The 16,704-nt window shown below is 45.5% G+C and overlaps 2 protein-coding genes and 1 pseudogene across 2 annotated transcripts; 1 reads left to right on the forward strand and 2 right to left on the reverse strand.

Moving 5' to 3' along the window:
- Positions 1 to 2,669: 2,669 nt before the first annotated feature.
- Positions 2,670 to 6,097, forward strand: LOC109750147 (protein DETOXIFICATION 35). Its single transcript, XM_020309099.4, has 7 exons — positions 2,670 to 3,140; positions 3,254 to 3,879; positions 3,999 to 4,055; positions 4,184 to 4,422; positions 4,524 to 4,642; positions 4,763 to 4,849; positions 5,804 to 6,097. The coding sequence occupies exons 1-7, from the start codon at positions 2,904 to 2,906 to the stop codon at positions 5,876 to 5,878; spliced, it is 1,440 nt and encodes a 479-aa protein (XP_020164688.1). The 5' UTR covers positions 2,670 to 2,903; the 3' UTR covers positions 5,879 to 6,097.
- Positions 6,098 to 8,172: 2,075 nt separating this feature from the next.
- On the reverse strand, positions 8,173 to 10,387 carry LOC109750154 (putative serpin-Z8; annotated as a pseudogene).
- Positions 10,388 to 13,264: 2,877 nt separating this feature from the next.
- LOC109750156 (uncharacterized) lies at positions 13,265 to 16,244 on the reverse strand. The gene is made up of 4 exons (XM_020309110.4): positions 15,828 to 16,244; positions 15,312 to 15,459; positions 14,780 to 14,941; positions 13,265 to 14,641 (listed from the first exon to the last, which is right to left on the reverse strand). Exons 1-4 carry the CDS (start codon positions 16,013 to 16,015, stop codon positions 13,448 to 13,450), a joined length of 1,692 nt encoding a protein of 563 aa, XP_020164699.1. The 5' UTR covers positions 16,016 to 16,244; the 3' UTR covers positions 13,265 to 13,447.
- Positions 16,245 to 16,704: the final 460 nt, after the last annotated feature.

A 16,704-nucleotide genomic window follows, 5' to 3' on the forward strand; every position in this document is an offset into this window, starting at 1 on the left:
CAAGTCATAAAATAAGAGAAGTCCAGAACATCGTTGTAAAAAAATGTTTAGTTCAAAAAAAGAATAAAAAAACATTTTCTTTTTGAAAAAAAATATCATTCAGTTCGATGATATAAACCATGCAAGTTCAGGGCCGACGATACAATAACATTCAGTTCAACAATATAAACCATGCAAGTTCAGGGATAGGATACAGTAAACCGTTGAAAATTTACGAGAAAAATATTACCAAAAAACATAGCAAAGTCTAGTTAGTGAAAACACGCTTAGTACAAACCCATGCAAGCGTCAGTACAAGTACCTTTTTTCGGAACCATTTAAAATTACACTACAAAAAATAGCTCAGTACAAACATACACATATATCAGTACTACTACTCTGTTTTTCAGACGAGAAAACAGCAGGATCCGTCATGCCGTATTCAAGATTACTTTTAAACGGTTGCGAAGTAGAGAAAACGTCCAACATGACTAAGTTTCGCATTTTCGATAGCTATCCAACGGTATATTATTTGCCCCATTTCGACAAACTTAAAAAAAAACGCGTTCAAAATCAATTTTAACTGTATTTGAATTCGTATTTAAACCGTAAGGAATTAGAAAAAACTTTCTATACGCAAAAGTTGTGCATTTTCCATAGCTTTCCAACGCCGTATCATTTACGTCAATCCGACAAACCGTTTGCAAAAAACAGGTGAAAAAACATTTCTCCCAGAATTTCACCATTTTCCAAATTACTTTTAAATCATATAGAATTTGAAAAAATAGTAGATATATGGAAGATGCGTATTTTCACAAGATTTCCAACGCCATCTCATTTGCTCAATTCCGACAAACCGTTTGAAAATTAAGTCCAAAATACAATTCGCGTTTTCGGTTTGGAAAAAAAAGGTTTTTTCAAAACTGCTCTTAAATCATAATTTTTTTGCCAAAAAAAAATTATAAGATTGTAATGTGGATGTCAAGAGATTTCAACGATATATTACACGCCCCGTTTCGACAAAAAAATTGCAAAAAAATTTGAACTAAAGAAGACGATTTTTAACAGGAACAGAAAGCATCAGTTCAACCGCTCGAATTTCATCAGTTCAACCGCTTGAATTCATCAGTTCAAGTAGGGTAACAGAATAATATTTTGTTACGCGTAACAGAATAGCCCAGATGTATATATTGTATACTTGTTGATAATCATAATTTGCGGTTTCGATATAGAAGAAGTTTCAACGGGTATGTTTCTCATAGTTTGTCTTATTTGATTGCTCTCAATTTTCATGTGGTTCATTAGTTCATCTTACAACTAAATTTATATGACTAAGTGTTTATATTTCTCATATCTTTTGTTGTATTATCAACGTAACATGTGTTTGTCCTTCCATTTGTCCCCACACAAGTGAAGAGAGATCAACTTTTCCTTTTTGATGACCACACACGGATATATGTTGTGGCTCTGAAGATAACATGCAAAAAGCTAATAGGTCTCCACATATGTTGAGATAACCTGCAAAAATATAATACGGATATATGTGGAAACCTATTAGTTCTCCACATATATCTAAATAACCCGCAAAATGATAAAATGGATATATGTGAAGGCCTATTCTTTTGTCGGTTATCTTCGGGCCACAACATATATCCGTTTGTGGTCATCATTTCGTCGCTTAAGCGTTGTGGAGATGGCCTTTGTGTGCAACCACCTGAATATGGTTGCACAAGCGTTATTCAACCGGTTTAGATGACATGTCATTAATAGATTATGTGGTTAACTCATATAATCCCTTTTCCAATTGATTGTGGGATTTTCTCTTCTTTCTTTAGTTGGCACCCTGAACTACTCGAATTATTCTCCTTTTTCACTAAATTAAAGTTGGTTCTGTGTATCATGATGATGTAGAGGCCGAGTTCTCCCATTTTCAAACACACACACACACACATAGAGGCTAAATTCCTAACACACACAGGGAGTTTAGCTGATATTAATCAGCTATTCACATCTTGTTCTTAATCTAATCATACAAGTTATGGTTGCCTCATTCCGTGTTAAAACATAAAAAAAATGGTGGTTCATCAGAGTTAGGAGGCATATGAGGTGTGCTTCCCAAGATATGCCGCTTCTCATTTTCTGAGCATTGAATCATTGCCAATTCGGACTGATGAAAATTGACAAAATTATATCTCTCGGGTCTATGACATGTATGCCGGTTGCCTCACATTTTTATTTTGTTTTTAGTTGTATTTTCATTTTCATTTTTTCTTTTGCGGAGAACATTTGCAATTTAATTACAGTGACTTATCCCCCCACAAAAATAATAATAATTACTGTGACTTACTCCCTCCGTCCGCAAATAAGTGTACTTCTACGTTTTGCTCTAAGTCAAAGTTTTAAAATTTTGATCAACTTTATAAAAAATAATAGTAACATATATGACATAAAATTGGTATATTATGAAAGTGCATTTCAAAACGAATCTTGTGATACTACTTTAGTGCCATAAATGCTGCAACTTTTCCTGATAAAGTTAGTCCAAGTTTTGACTTAGGACCAAAGGTAGATGTACACTTATTCACGGACGGAGGGAGTATGAGTGAGCTTGCTGGTATCCCTACTTCTGGTTTGCGTAGGGATGAACTTAATATGCCATTTCCTCCTGCAAAAAAAGAAAAGAAGACATTGTGGGGCCAGTCCCGTGGATTCATAACTGATGACGAGCTGCCTAATCTCACGGACACAAACAAGACACGAGGGCGAGGCTCTCCCGCCGTTCCTGCTACCTACCCAGTGGATCTTACTCCTCGATCAGAGTCATAGATAGCCGAGGGCCGACGCAACCATCGACGCGGAAGCAGAGGACGCGCCCAGCCCAGAGCCCCAGACCCAGTGCTGCAATCCGGCCGAGGGAGGGAGCGATGGGGTCCGTCGCCGACGACTCGGAGGAGGTGAGCACCGTGGGGGAGGCCTCGCGGATGGTGTGGGAGGAGTCCAAGCGCCTCTGGGGCATCGGCACGCCCATCGCCATCGCCACGCTCAGCATGTACGCCGTCAGCTCCGTCACCACCATCTTCGTCGGCCACCTCGGCAACCTGCCGCTGGCCGCCGCGTCCATCGGCCTCTCCGTCTTCGGCACCTTCGCCCTCGGATTCCTGGTACGTGCGTTCGCTGCCAGCATCCATCTCCTCCTCTCCCCCAGCACTGCACGGCAACGGCACCGCATACCATTGCCGACTGACCGCCGTCTGCTGATGCCAATACGTTGCAGCTCGGCATGGGGAGCGCGCTGGAGACGCTGTGCGGGCAGGCGTTCGGCGCCGGCCAGGTGGCCATGCTCGGCGTCTACCTGCAGCGCTCCTGGATCGTCCTCATCGCCGCCGCGCTCCTCATGGTGCCCTTCTACGTCTTTGCCGAACCGCTGCTGCTCGCCCTCGGCCAGGATGCCGAAGTCGCGCGCGAGGCCGCCCGCTTCGCGCTCTACATCCTGCCCGGCGCCTTCTCCTTCGCCGTCAACTTCCCCACCGCCAAGTTCCTCCAAGCGCAGAGCAAGGTCCTCGTGCTCGCCTGGATCGGCATCGGCGGCCTCTGCTTCCACGTCGTGGTCACCTACCTCCTCGTTACCGTCCTCGGATGGGGCTACCCAGGCGCCGCCGTCGCCTACGACCTGTCACTCTGGTCCATCGCGCTGGGCCAGTCGGCTTACATCATCGGCTGGTGCAAGGACGGCTGGAGGGGCTGGTCCATGGCGGCATTCAACGATATGTGGGCCTTCGTCAAGCTCTCGCTCGAGTCCGCCGTCATGCTCTGCCTTGAGATTTGGTACCTCGGCATGATCACCGTCCTCACCGGCGACCTCCAGGATGCGCAGATTGCCGTCGACTCGCTTGGCGTCTGGTACTTCTTACTACCAAAATTACAACCTGATAACATTCTCAACTCTCTTTCGAATATTCTGAACTAACTGAAGATACTATAGTACTTAGCTCACAGTATATTTGTGCCTTAATTTTCAGCATGAATATAAACGGATGGGAGGGTATGATCTTCATTGGCCTCAATGCTGCTATCAGGTCAGGCTAATTCAAATTTCAAAACTGTCCGGTGATTCTTGTTTTGTTCAGGAAATCTTGAACGACTCAACTGAACTTATCAAATTTCACTTTCTAAACTATTACCAATTGCCTGCTTACGTTCTCAGTGTTCGAGTCTCCAATGAGCTGGGCTCTGGCCGTCCAAGGGCGGCCATGCACGCCGTCATCGTTGTCATCGGCGAGTCGTTGCTCATTGGGCTGCTGTGCATGGCCCTCGTGTTGATCTTCAGAGATAACTTCGCCAGCATCTACACTAGCGATGTGGAGCTCCGGCAGGCCGTCTCCAAGATTGCAGGGCTGCTTGGCTTGACCATGGTGCTCAACAGCGTGCAGCCTGTGCTTTCAGGTATGCTTCTCCCCCTCGCAGCATGATAATTTTATTTTGTTCATGCCACCTCAACCTCATCTCTCGAGCTGACGACGTTGATCGGATGGATGATGATTCAGGGGTGGCCATTGGAGGAGGATGGCAGGGCCTTGTTGCATACATCAACCTTGGCTGCTACTACATTTTCGGATTGCCATTGGGATATCTCCTCGGCTACAAGTTCAACTATGGAGTTGGGGTAATTGATTATGTTGTTTAAACTGGAGCACTGCAGATTGCAAAATATAAAATGAAGAGTATTTATGCTATGATTCTGCGACATCGGTTGTGAATTTGAGACATTGGTTCTAAATTTTAGGGGATTTGGGCTGGCATGCTTTGCGGGGTTGCACTTCAGACATTGATTTTACTCGTCATAGTGTGGAGAACAGATTGGAACGCAGAGGTATGAAATTCCTTCGCCCTCCCAAATTTCACCATGTTTTTCATTTGTGATGAACACAACTTTAAAAAAGTCAACTGGAGGATGTTAGTTCGTCTTTATAATAACTAAGTGTCCATTAGGCACCAATTTAATAACTCAATGTTAGTTCATCTTTATAATAGCTAGATGTTCATTAGGAATCAATTTAACAACTTTGGATATAGGAACAGAGGGCATAAAACCTTTCCAATCTTGAGTAAGCACTTACATTTTTTTCTTCGGAAAGGCGGATCAACCTTTGGCATCTGCATCAGTTGATGCACGCAACCATATATTATTAGTTATTCAACAATGTCAAGCAAAGCCTAACAACAATGTCGAACGAATTAGCCTTAAAAAACCAAGGCCATCCACAGAAGGGACCCACCTCATGACAATTTCTCCCCAAACCTACAACCAAGCCTATGTCATGTGTCCGAACAATGAACAAAAACACTACTCGTAGAGGAAGCCTTCATTAAGGAATCACAACACGCGTCTCAATGTCGGCGGATCCAACCAAAGGTTGCATGTTGGGATTTTCATCCTCGAATATGATGACCCGGAGTAGTATGCACATAATTGTCGTCGAATGATGACGACCTGGAGTATGCACATAATTGTCGTCGAATGATGATGACTCACATAATTGACCGCTCTTGTGAGATTCCAAATACTAGTACCACCCATGCCGCTGCGGAAAACATCGGGAGCAGGAAGAGGGCCCCGGTGCCCCGCTTCTAGACACTGTCACACCGCCTTTTGTACTCATCCGTGAGGGAGATAGGGACACTCGGCGTTGGGTTACAACCATATCATACGACTTATGACTTCTTTTTTCAATTGTTTGATTTCAGAAATATTTATGTAAACGTTATTTACATGGAAAATGTTGAGCTTTTCACCTTGCTCATCTCTCATACCCTACAATTGCAGGCGGCGCTAGCTTCAAGCCGTGTCCGAAAGTGGGGTGGCACCGAAGCAACCAAACCTCTCCTGGAAGAGAATTAGATCACACAAGCATTTGTTTATCTCCCTCTTTATTCTTTAACATTGTTCGTCTTTGTACTGATCACACCATATACCATGGAAATTCTTCGAGTATCAATAGGGTATGGAAACCAGGTTGAATAACTATATGTCTTGTATCGTTATGAGCCTGAATAGACATTTTTGTATGCGGATGCCAGAAGTTTGTTCTATTATCTGAAAGACTTATCATGAGCGGAACTGAACTATTGCCTGCTAAAATGTTGCTTGTGTTTAAATAAGAAAAGGCACGGCAACGCTCTCCAATGGGCAGACCAAAAACACAGTCACTTGGTAAAAAGCAGATCTTTTAGGGTATTTCTTTTTGGAAAAAAAATGGCTTCAACGGCATACCAAAATCTGCACGGCGACCAAACTTTTTTAGACTATAGGATTGAGAAATATGGGTCTCCAACAGATACAAATCAGAAACACAAAACACACCCACGGAAACCCTATCCGCCTGGTATTTCATCGCCCCCGTCCCTCCCCACCTTGCCTCGAAGACGGCCACCACCTCCGCCATTCCGTCGTCCGCCTCGAGCCCCGCCGCCTGTTCCCACCGGTCGAGATGTTCGCCGCAACCCCTCCGGAAGCTCGGGACGCCACCGCCCGAAGTCGCCGATTTCGGCGGTTTTCCCGCCCCGCCACTGCCCGATATGCTCGTCGCCGCCTGCCGGGGTCAATTAGCGGCCGGGCGACCACCACGAGAGTAACACGACCATCGCTGAGTTGTGACTCTGTGCTGAGTTCTTGGCACTCGGGCGGCGTAGCGCCGCCAGAGTTGGACTCATCCCCAACACCCCTAAGGCCTTTGCCCCCCTCCCCCACATGACGCATTTCCTAGACGGCCGGTGGCCGTCTCGCCCCCGATGAGCTACTTCAGCCGAAACTGGGCTTGATGCCCACGCAAACTAAGCTAGGCAACAAAATAATTAGCAAGCCCACAAGCATAAAAAGGAAAGTAAAGTGTGGGAAATGATTAACCAGAAGTGAGTTGATGACACAGGCTTTATCCCGAGGTTCACACTCGTGGAAGTGCTAATCTTCGTTGGAGCGGTGTCGAAGCCAAAACTCCGAAATGCCACGGAAGGCTCACCATATCCTCCTCGAGTCACCCCCAACGGATGAACCTCGAATCACTCGGGGTTGGTCTTGAAGGCGACCACTACACTTTTACATACGTCTCCGGAGCATAACACAAGTAAGAAAGCTTCCGGAGCACAACACAAGTAAGGAAGCTTCCGGAGCCCAAACTCCAAGAGTAACAAGTTGATGTTGAAGAACTCAGGAAAACACAAATCGATTTGGTAGGAATGTAGATCGGATGAATCTTCACCTATACCCAAAGAATCAAAGTGTTTGGATGGAGGGGGAAGATCAATCACATCAAATCACACGAACACACGCGCATGAAAAACTGATAGTCAAGGGCACGTGTCCCGCCCCTTTTTACTCTTTTTATTTCTTTTTCTTTTTTTTTCTCAGTACAAACCTTGCAGCCCTAGCCGCATATATATACCCCCAAGCCGAAAGTGATCATTTCCTGCAAGCAACTCCAGGCACCCGGACCAACCAAAAGGTTGTCACTAGGGAGCACCGGGCACCCGGGGGTCAGGAACCCTGGGCACCAGGACCAACCAGAGGGGAAAACCCCTACTCCCGGAACAGGAGGTCATGGAACCCTCGGGCACCGTTTTGAGTTGATTTCTTCGCCCAAAAATCACATATACTACAGAAAAAACATATTAAAATGTCGGGGTGTTTTCACCTTCCTAGATATTGATTTTCTTCAAAACTAAAACATGCATAAAACAAGAACTGGTACTAGGCACTAGATTAATAGGTTAGTCCAGAGAAATAATATAAAAGTGCACCAAAAACCATTAATAAATGGTGTAAATATAGCATGAGTACTTCAAAAGTTATAAATACGCCGAAGACGTATCAATAATAGGTCTTACAATAGTTATTGGATGTGATACACGATTGCAAGTTGTGGCTAACTTGGGGATGAATGTTGCGGTGATGGTGGTGGAGATGGCTATGGAGATTGAGATGGAAATGGCGGCAGCTAGGGTTTGTGGATGCTGGTGACGACAAAGATAAAGGTCTGACGATTGCTCCGATCAAATTATGGCGCTGCCCCTTTAACGAATGTTGCAGGGTTGGACGCCATGGCGCCGTGGGCACCTGGTACGAGTGCTGGTATGAGCGCGTGCGCTCGTACCAGACGTCGTCTTGCACTCTATTGTACTACCCGTGCCTCCCACTTGATCCTCTTTATCTCCAATTTGCTCCTTTTCATATATGCACTTGATTTAGTCCATTAGTGATTTGTATGAATATCAGAGTGGTGTCTTATTTTTATGAAATAAATATGTTTAAACTCACATGTGATGAGTGTAAAAATAACACTCGTCGGGATGCCCATGGCTTGTGCCACTCTTGGAGTTGTGTGTTTCTTCTCTAAGTAGGAGGGACATTGGAAGTTAAACTACAAGAAGAATATTGGCAGAAAAGAAAAGTCTGGAAAGTCCGGCTCGAGTATGAGTGTCATACACGCTATTGATGAATCATGTGCTAGTCCTGGTGTAATTTTTTAGTATTGTGACTAAGTGTTAGCCACAAAGATATTGTTCTAGTTCTATACTTGCGATGGTGCTCATATTTTTCTGGATTTATTTTTGATTTTCGGCGATGTCTGCTCGGTGAAAGAAGACGCTCCCGTCAACTATGAAGACGCATGTGGTGGCTTCGGTAATCTCAAGACGTAGTGATGGCTCGGTATCTTGAAGGTGCTCAAAGGATGTGCGACCGTGTGTGCCTAGGGGTGAGTGCATGTGCATGTTTGTGGGCATCTACATTTACTGTGTTAAGAAAATAGATGGGTCATGTGGGGGCCGAGTTCATGGCCTTGGGATTGGTCAAGTTTGAACAAGTTTTAATCAGATGAATCTCATGACCTTTGTGGGTGAGGGTAGAAGAATAAGTGGCAACAAGAACTGAGTTGGGTGTGTGCAATATTTATTTTCTCCCGTTGCAATGCACAGTCACGTTTGCTATATAGAAAAAGAAAAAAAATCATGATGCCATATCATTTTTTTTAGCAAAATCATTATTACTACTCCAACCGGGATCCAACCCAAATCAAAGCAAAATCATAAGGCTGAGGGGTCGAGGACGTGCCCCACAAAGACAACCGCGCCGATCGCCTCTTCCACTATGAAGTATGCAAACAGATGGTCAGCTACGAAATCCACCCGAGGAGGCGGTGGCGGCGGTATTCGACTACATCCAATTTCCATATCCATCAATGTGACGGCTGTAGCTTCGGTGCCTTCCTCGTTTACCTCGATGACCGCCTTGTGGATGATGTCACTCAGGACCAATGGCAAGCCGGATCCATCACCCTCCACCATGTCAGATAGATCGGCTTGGTCGCTGAACGGCAAGCGGAGCCCCAGCTTGTTGATAATGGTGACCACGCTCCTGTGGAATGACAGCTTGAACTTGGGCACCCGAAACTCCCTAACGTGGATCTTCTCCTTCGGCAGGTGCTTGTGCCGGAAGCCAGGTTGGGACGCTATCGCGTCGACCAGGCCCGGCAAGCCGTTGAAGGCATCAGGGAGGAAGACGCACATAGAAAACTGTGCACGCTTGTCACGATCGGCGCGCCGTCCTGTCAACATGTTAGCAAGATGTAATGCATCGGTGTGACCCGCGAGTGCGAGACGGTGGATGGACAGACGAATTACCTTGCGCTTAAGCCATTTGGTACCGGAGTTTCAGCACCTTAAACCCTTTGTGCACGGCGATGAACTGGGAGCTCCGGCTCTGCATGAAGGGCACGTCGACGGTGCGGCCGTCGAGCCGGTGAAAGAGTTTGTCGGCGGTGCGCTTCTTGCGGAAGGGCTTCTCCCACTTGCCCTTGAAGTATATAGCGTTGCCGAGCACGGCGCGGGTGAGCGGCGTTATTGATCCCGGGCCAAGGACGGAGCCGATCAGCTTCCTCTTGACCTGCGCGACCCACGCGTTGATCTGACCCCGTGCCGCCTCCGGATTGTTGCGGAAGTCGACGGTGCTGGCATCGGCCTTGTACGTGCTCGCGGCGGCGTGGCGGTAGGCTGGCTTCAGCGGGCACGTGAGGTCGGTCCACACGCCGCACGCGAACGCCACGCGCGGCCCGCCGGACTCGGAGTGGTCCTCGAGCGCGTCCTCCGCCACGCGGGAGAGGAACTCGTCGAGCGCGGCGCGAGACGGCGCGCCGAGGACGCCGAGGATCTCGTCAAGTGTATCGCCCCGGGCGCCGGTGGCCAGGACGCGAGCGCCGCGTAGATGGACAGCGGCGAGAACACCAGGTTGCTGTCCGCGTTGTCGTCGGCGAGGCGACTCGCGAGGCTGGCAGCGAGCGCTGCCAGGCCGCCGGAGCAGGACTGCGTCGTGTCCCTTGTCACTTCCATCGCTTGATCTCGAGACGGAGAGAAAAACCGCGTATAGAGAAACAATGATCGGTTCTTCACCGCGATGCACGTCCACAAGAATCGGCTCTATTTATGCTCGGTGATTGCTAGGCATACGTGACAAGTTTCGGTCTCGAAAGTCGAAAGGTAAAAAAGAAACAAAAGGAAACAACTCGTTCCAGTTTCTGACCCCTTTGCCTTTTTCTTTCCTTATGTACTTATTTTCCTAGGACAACCCTAAGGTTCACATATGTGGTGGGAGTGAAACCCGCTCACATGCCCTATAACACACAGACTGCGTAATGTCACCGCATGCATATATGTGAGAATTGTTTTGGATTTTTAGTTTTTAAAATGTTTTATCTGTTAAATGAAAAATCCGATTGAAGATCCGTTTTCATCATTAAATTCCTCGCGACTAGATCTTCGAAACTAGATCTCATATCAATATATTTCGACGAACTTTTTTTTTGTTAAAAGTTGTCATGTCTATTGCACATGAATTGCTATGGAGTTTACACTGAAGTTGTCATGATATGTTTCAGCTATTTTCTTTTATATTTAAAAATAAAATTTGACATTTATAAAACGGGGAATTAAAAAACTAGACTTGCCATGAACCATAAACTAAAATTGCCATGATACATGCACTTAAAATTGTCATGATTCATACAAAAATAATTTTCATGGTTAAAGTACTGGAGTTGCCATCATCAAAATATTAAAAATGCCATGCTTTACAAACTAAAATTGTCACATGACAACTTTAGTTTAAGCACTATGGCAACTACAGTGTAAACATCATGATAATTTTTGGGCAAAAAAAATTCGTCGAAACATATCAACATGAGGTCTAGTTTTGAAAATCTCGTTGAGACGGATTAATGGTGAAAATGGATTTTTAATTTGATTTTTTAATTAGAAGACAAAATATTTTTAAGCCGAAACCAAATTTTTTTTTTGCCGATGTCATCTGTTCACATGTGGCAAAATGAGTGGTAAAGGTGACGTGTGAACGATGTGCAAGATGCCACACGTGTGGGCGTTAGTTTTTTTCCTTTTCCTATATTGTGTTTTTTAGATAATTATTTTTCTACTGTTATATTGTCGATTGTGCAGGTTGTTCCAGCTTAAGAAATCTCAATTCTAAATGTTTTTTTTTCAGAATCATTTGCTTCCTTTTTATCAATGAAAAGGGTGCCAATTTTCTAATTAATTTGATTATCCTTCCTAATTAAGAGATTCTTCTATGCAAACTATATTTTTTTTTATTTAGAGGACTTAAATAAATTCTCCTGTGTAATATTGGAATTTCCAAGGATTGCTTTGCATTCAGGTCCACTCAAATCTCTCTAAAGTTTCTTTATTTCAGATGTTGTATATGTCAAACACTTCTCTCTAATGATCTTGTACTATTAAAGGGCCATGTGTACATCGTCATCGTCGTCCACTTCCTCGATTCACCTCCGATTCGCCCCCTCGTCCCACGTCCTCGCCCCGCCGATTTTTCTCTCCCACGCAACAGAATAAACAAGCGGCATATATACTACTTTAGTGATCTAAACGTTCGTACATTTCTTTACAGAGGGAGTAGAAAAGAGGGGAAAAAACTAATCCTCATAAACAGAAACACACGTAGGTCTCTCTCCCCTTCCACAAACCCTAGCCACCGCATGTAGCGAGGGAGGAGATGAGGGAGAGGAGGATGCACGTCACCTCCTCACCCAATGCCCATCGGCAGCCTCCCTCCACTCCCGTGTCACGACACACTCCCCTGGCTTGCGTCCACCAGTGGAGGACGTGTCGGCACACGCGCAACATGGGGGAGTGGAGGATCCCGGACAATGCCTGCTTATGCTATAGGATCCCGGACATACAAATAGGATTATGACATATGATTACAATCAATAGTCATCTTTGTTATTACTTCTGCATAGACATGTGCTTAGCTAATGTTATATGTTTATCATATGTTCAGACCCATTTTGATGCCTGTGCCAGTTTGCTTCTAGTGATTTTCAAAACTGCAGTATAAGAACCAAAATATCTATGAGGACGTGATGCTCTTGGTTCATGATACTAGATCCGAATTTTGTTGATTTGGTCTGCGCTTTTGATTCATTTTCCCATGGAATCAGGATGTTGTTTGGTTCCTGAGAATTTCAGCGGGCTCTTGATGTGTTTCGGATCCTGACCTTCTTTTTGGCTTTCCTGATACAACTTTCCCTCGTCACAAATGGTGTACATATTCTAGCCGTATCTCTCTCATATGTTATGTGTCATTATTTTCATTGCTACTAGCAATGTCTCTGTGCGTTGCAACGGATCCAAAGTAGAATAATTTTTGTTCACAAACTTGAAAGAAAACACTCTAGTTGTGTATATGTCACCAAAAATATATTGTGTTTCACTCAAAATATATTCCTCTAACTGTTTTGATGAGGTGAGGGAGTAATGTGGTTGGCTTCAAGATACTAAGTGGTTTCTGTAAATTGGAGCAGAGAAGTCGGTTATTGTTACAAAAAGGCCATAACTTACCTCACGATTGTTAGATGCAGATCTAATAATTAGAAATGACGGATGACAGACACACCATCACCAACTGAGTCTTTTATAGGAGCAGAGATTTTGAATATTGGGTCTTCTGATCTCAGGACGGAGCCTACATACATTACAAGATGTCTTTTAGTATCTTATCATAATGTACAATCATTTTTGTTCTCTTGAAAATAATTATGGCAATTTTAGTATTCTAGATTGAAGAAAATATGAGACGGAAATGGAGAGGGAGGGAGAGTGAAAGGGAGGGAGAGAGAGTGAAAGGGTGTGAACGAGGATCCAAACGATTGATGTTGGACCACTGAAGTATGTATGCCCCATTGCCCCCGTGGCAACGCACAGGCAATTAACTAGTTTCAATACAAATTTCTGGATTCAAAATAACGAGGGCCATGTATTGTGTACATGACATTAAAATTCCTTCAAATATCGTACATCATACAAACACGAGACTGGAAAAGGAAGACCAGAGACAAAGATGCAAACAGAAATATGAAGCCTGACTGCCTGAGCTGCCACTCTAGGGATTTCACCGCCTGAACGCATTGGCCTCATGGGCATCGCCGCCACCCTGAGAATAATAAGCGCGGCGGCGGATGCTCTCTTCGATGGTGGCGCTGCCGCCCTTGTCAGCGCCAAATATACTCTTCTTCTCGTCATCCAAGAAGTTCTTCCCTCTGAATTGGTTTGCAGCCACCGTGGACGCCTCTTTGGCATCATCATCTGCAGCCTTCTTGATCCTCTTCCACCTCTGCTCTTCATGGACCTCAGCGTCAGCCTGCATTTGCCGCAGACGAGCTTCCCTGTCCTCTTCCGACATATGGTGCACGCCCCCTCGACGGCGGTTAGTTGTGGGCCCATTGTTCCTGCCCTGCTGGCCGTCTTGTCTTCCACGGCCTTCTGAACCTAGTTCCCTGCCCTGCCGGCTCTCTTGTCTTCGTTGATCTCCTGAAGCGACTTCAGCATGGGAGCGGTGTTCAGAAGTGGAATTGCCATTGTTCCGGCCATTTCCAATACTTCTCTGCTTCGAGTCTGAGCTGTCATGCTTTGGATAAGCATGGTGGCGGTCTGACCCTGAATTGTGTCTCCTCCTATCATCAGCATCTGGCCGATCCCGGCGTGGATGCTCATCATGCTTAGACATCTCCGGCCGTCTTCTCCTTGGTTCATCATCTTCTGGCATATCACGTCGCCTTCTCATTGGTTCATCATCCTCTGGCATATCCCGCCGTCTTCTCCTTGGTTCATCATCTTCTGGTGTATCTCGCCGTCTTCTCCTTGGTTCATCATCTTCTGGCGTATCCCGTCGTCTTCTCCTTGGTTCATCATCTTCTGGCGTATCCTGCCGTCTTCTCCTTGGTTCATCATCTTGTGATATCTCCTGCCGTCTTCTCCGTTCAGCATCTTCTGACTTGTCTTGTCGTCCTCTCTTTGGTTTATCATCTTCTGAAATCTCCTGCCTTCTTTTCCTTGGTTCATCATCTTCCGTATCCGAGGATTCTTGTCTGCTTTCTTTCTTCTGATGCCTTGACCTTTTCACTTCCCTCTTATGCTCTGGAGCAGAAGGAACTTTCTTTCTCCCTTCGTCCTTGCCATCACTTACGTCATCCGAATCAGAATTTTCAGCTGAGTGATGCCTCTTACTCTTTGACTTATGATGACGATGTTTTTTGTGCTTTCTCTTCTCTTTCTTTTCTTCCTTCTGCATTTTTTCTGCTTCCATCTACAGAAATAAGATTGTATCAGAGAGTGTAGTTCAGATGAAATCATTGGAGACCATCAATAGGCTACTATGCTATGTGTGGATGAGTTCACTAGCTAGTTCTAATTCAGATGCACAGAATCAATTCTGAGAACTTACTGATTTCTTTATCTCGGCCATCTTGATTGGATTATTTTTAATCCTTGCAATAGCATCCTGCTCCCGCTGCCTTATTAGGAGTAGAGGATCAGAGTGAAGTTTTCTCCATGTGTCATTTGCAGATTGAGGCTTCTCCTCAAATAGAGCTCCCAGTGAAGTATCCTGAAACATCGAGACAGAACAAAATAAGCGCTGCAACTGCAAAATCAGTCAAGCCGTATATAGCGATGCGATGATAGATGATAGGTATCTTGATAAACCCTTAAAAACAAAGTTTGTCTTTTCTATAAACCAAACATACCGTGGTTATTATCAGTTCAACTATTAATAAGAGAACCTATAGTATAATTCAATATGAAACCACCAAACAGGTATCTGATCTCTATTCAAAAGTAAAGAAGAAAACATACAGTTTACACAAGTAACATCGATATTTCTTTGACAACTGTATAGGTCAAATTACATGCAAATCTGAAATCCACGAAGAACAATGGACTAGAATCACCAGAGAGATAAGGAACAACTGAGATACCTTGGAAGAGCCAGCAGCCGTTGGAGCAGAAGAGGAGGCGGCAGCGGCCGCCGCTGGGCCAGGTTGCTGCAGTGCTTGGAATCCATCCGAGCTCCCCTTGCCGACGCCCAACCCTGACTCGTAGAGGAATTCCAACCTCTCCTGCCTCCTGCAAACAATGAAACCACATACACATAAGCGAGTGACAGCAAAATTCCCCCCAAAAAAAGAAAAGGAATCCTGAATTTCCCAACAGTTTGCGTGACAAATCGAAATGAACAGATCCTACGAAAAGCTTAGCCCGTGGAACAGGTAGCCTCTAGCAGTAATCTTACACAAGATCGAACAGGAATTTACTTCAGATCCTGCAAATTCGAGCCTAAATGCCATGTGACTTACTACCAAATCAAAGCAGCCTATAAACCACCAAATCGAACTGAATCTCACGAGCGCGTCAATTAATCTCTCCGCACCCGAAACCCTAGATAGCTAGCTAAAAAGGGGAATAGATTGGGAGGAGATGCGGAGGATGCTTACGGCTTGAATCCGGCCTGCTCCTGGATGGCGCGGAACTCGGCCTTCTCCCTCTCCTCCTTGAGCTGCTTCTTGTACTCCTCGATCTTGTGCTGCTCCTCCTTCTCCTTCTGCTCCGCCACCCACACCTTCTCCACGTTGCGTAGGCTCCCCGTGTGCCACCCCTTCTTGTTCAGAAATTTCATCCCCATGGCGGGCAACCTCCTCCTCCTGCTCCTCCCCCTCCCCCTCCCCTTCCCTTGCCCGAGGCGCTAGACCTGGCGGCGGCGCAGCCTGCCTGCCGGCTTCTCCGCCTCTTCGCGACTTGGCCTCCTCCGCGTCGGCTTCGAAACGAAACGAGATGGGGGAGAAAGAGAGATCGGGAGGTAGCCAAAGCGCAATCCGCCGCCTCAGCCACCAGCGACTAAACGGTAAGCCCCCGTTTTCCGCACGGGAAAGCGTATTTCGTGTGGAAACGAGACCGGGGCCCGTTGTGCCCAACGAGATTATATTATTTGGGCCGAGTCTGCAAGTCGGGCCTAACATCCTGTGAACAATGTCCACAACTTCTGAATTGATTTTGTGGATCCCCTAAAAAAATGATTTTGTGGATGTTCTAAAAAATATTGATTTTGTGGATCCCCTAAAAAAATGATTTTGTGGATGTTCTAAAAAAATATTGATTTTGTGGAATATCCTTAAAAATTGATTTTGTGGAAAACTTATACTTGTGGAATATTTCCTATTAGCAGCCATCTTGATCGATATTCCTCCGCGGTACTCCAACAACTTTGAGAGCGTCGTACCCAGCCGCCACTAGGGTTTCTTCTGCCTCCCGTCGACGCTGACGCCGGTCTGCATCGTCTCCTGTGGCCTTAGGGCCATGGAGGCATGACAGATC

The sequence above is a fragment of the Aegilops tauschii genome, chromosome 7 (assembly GCF_002575655.3).
Source record: "Aegilops tauschii subsp. strangulata cultivar AL8/78 chromosome 7, Aet v6.0, whole genome shotgun sequence".
Classification (NCBI taxonomy): Eukaryota; Viridiplantae; Streptophyta; class Magnoliopsida; order Poales; family Poaceae; genus Aegilops; species Aegilops tauschii.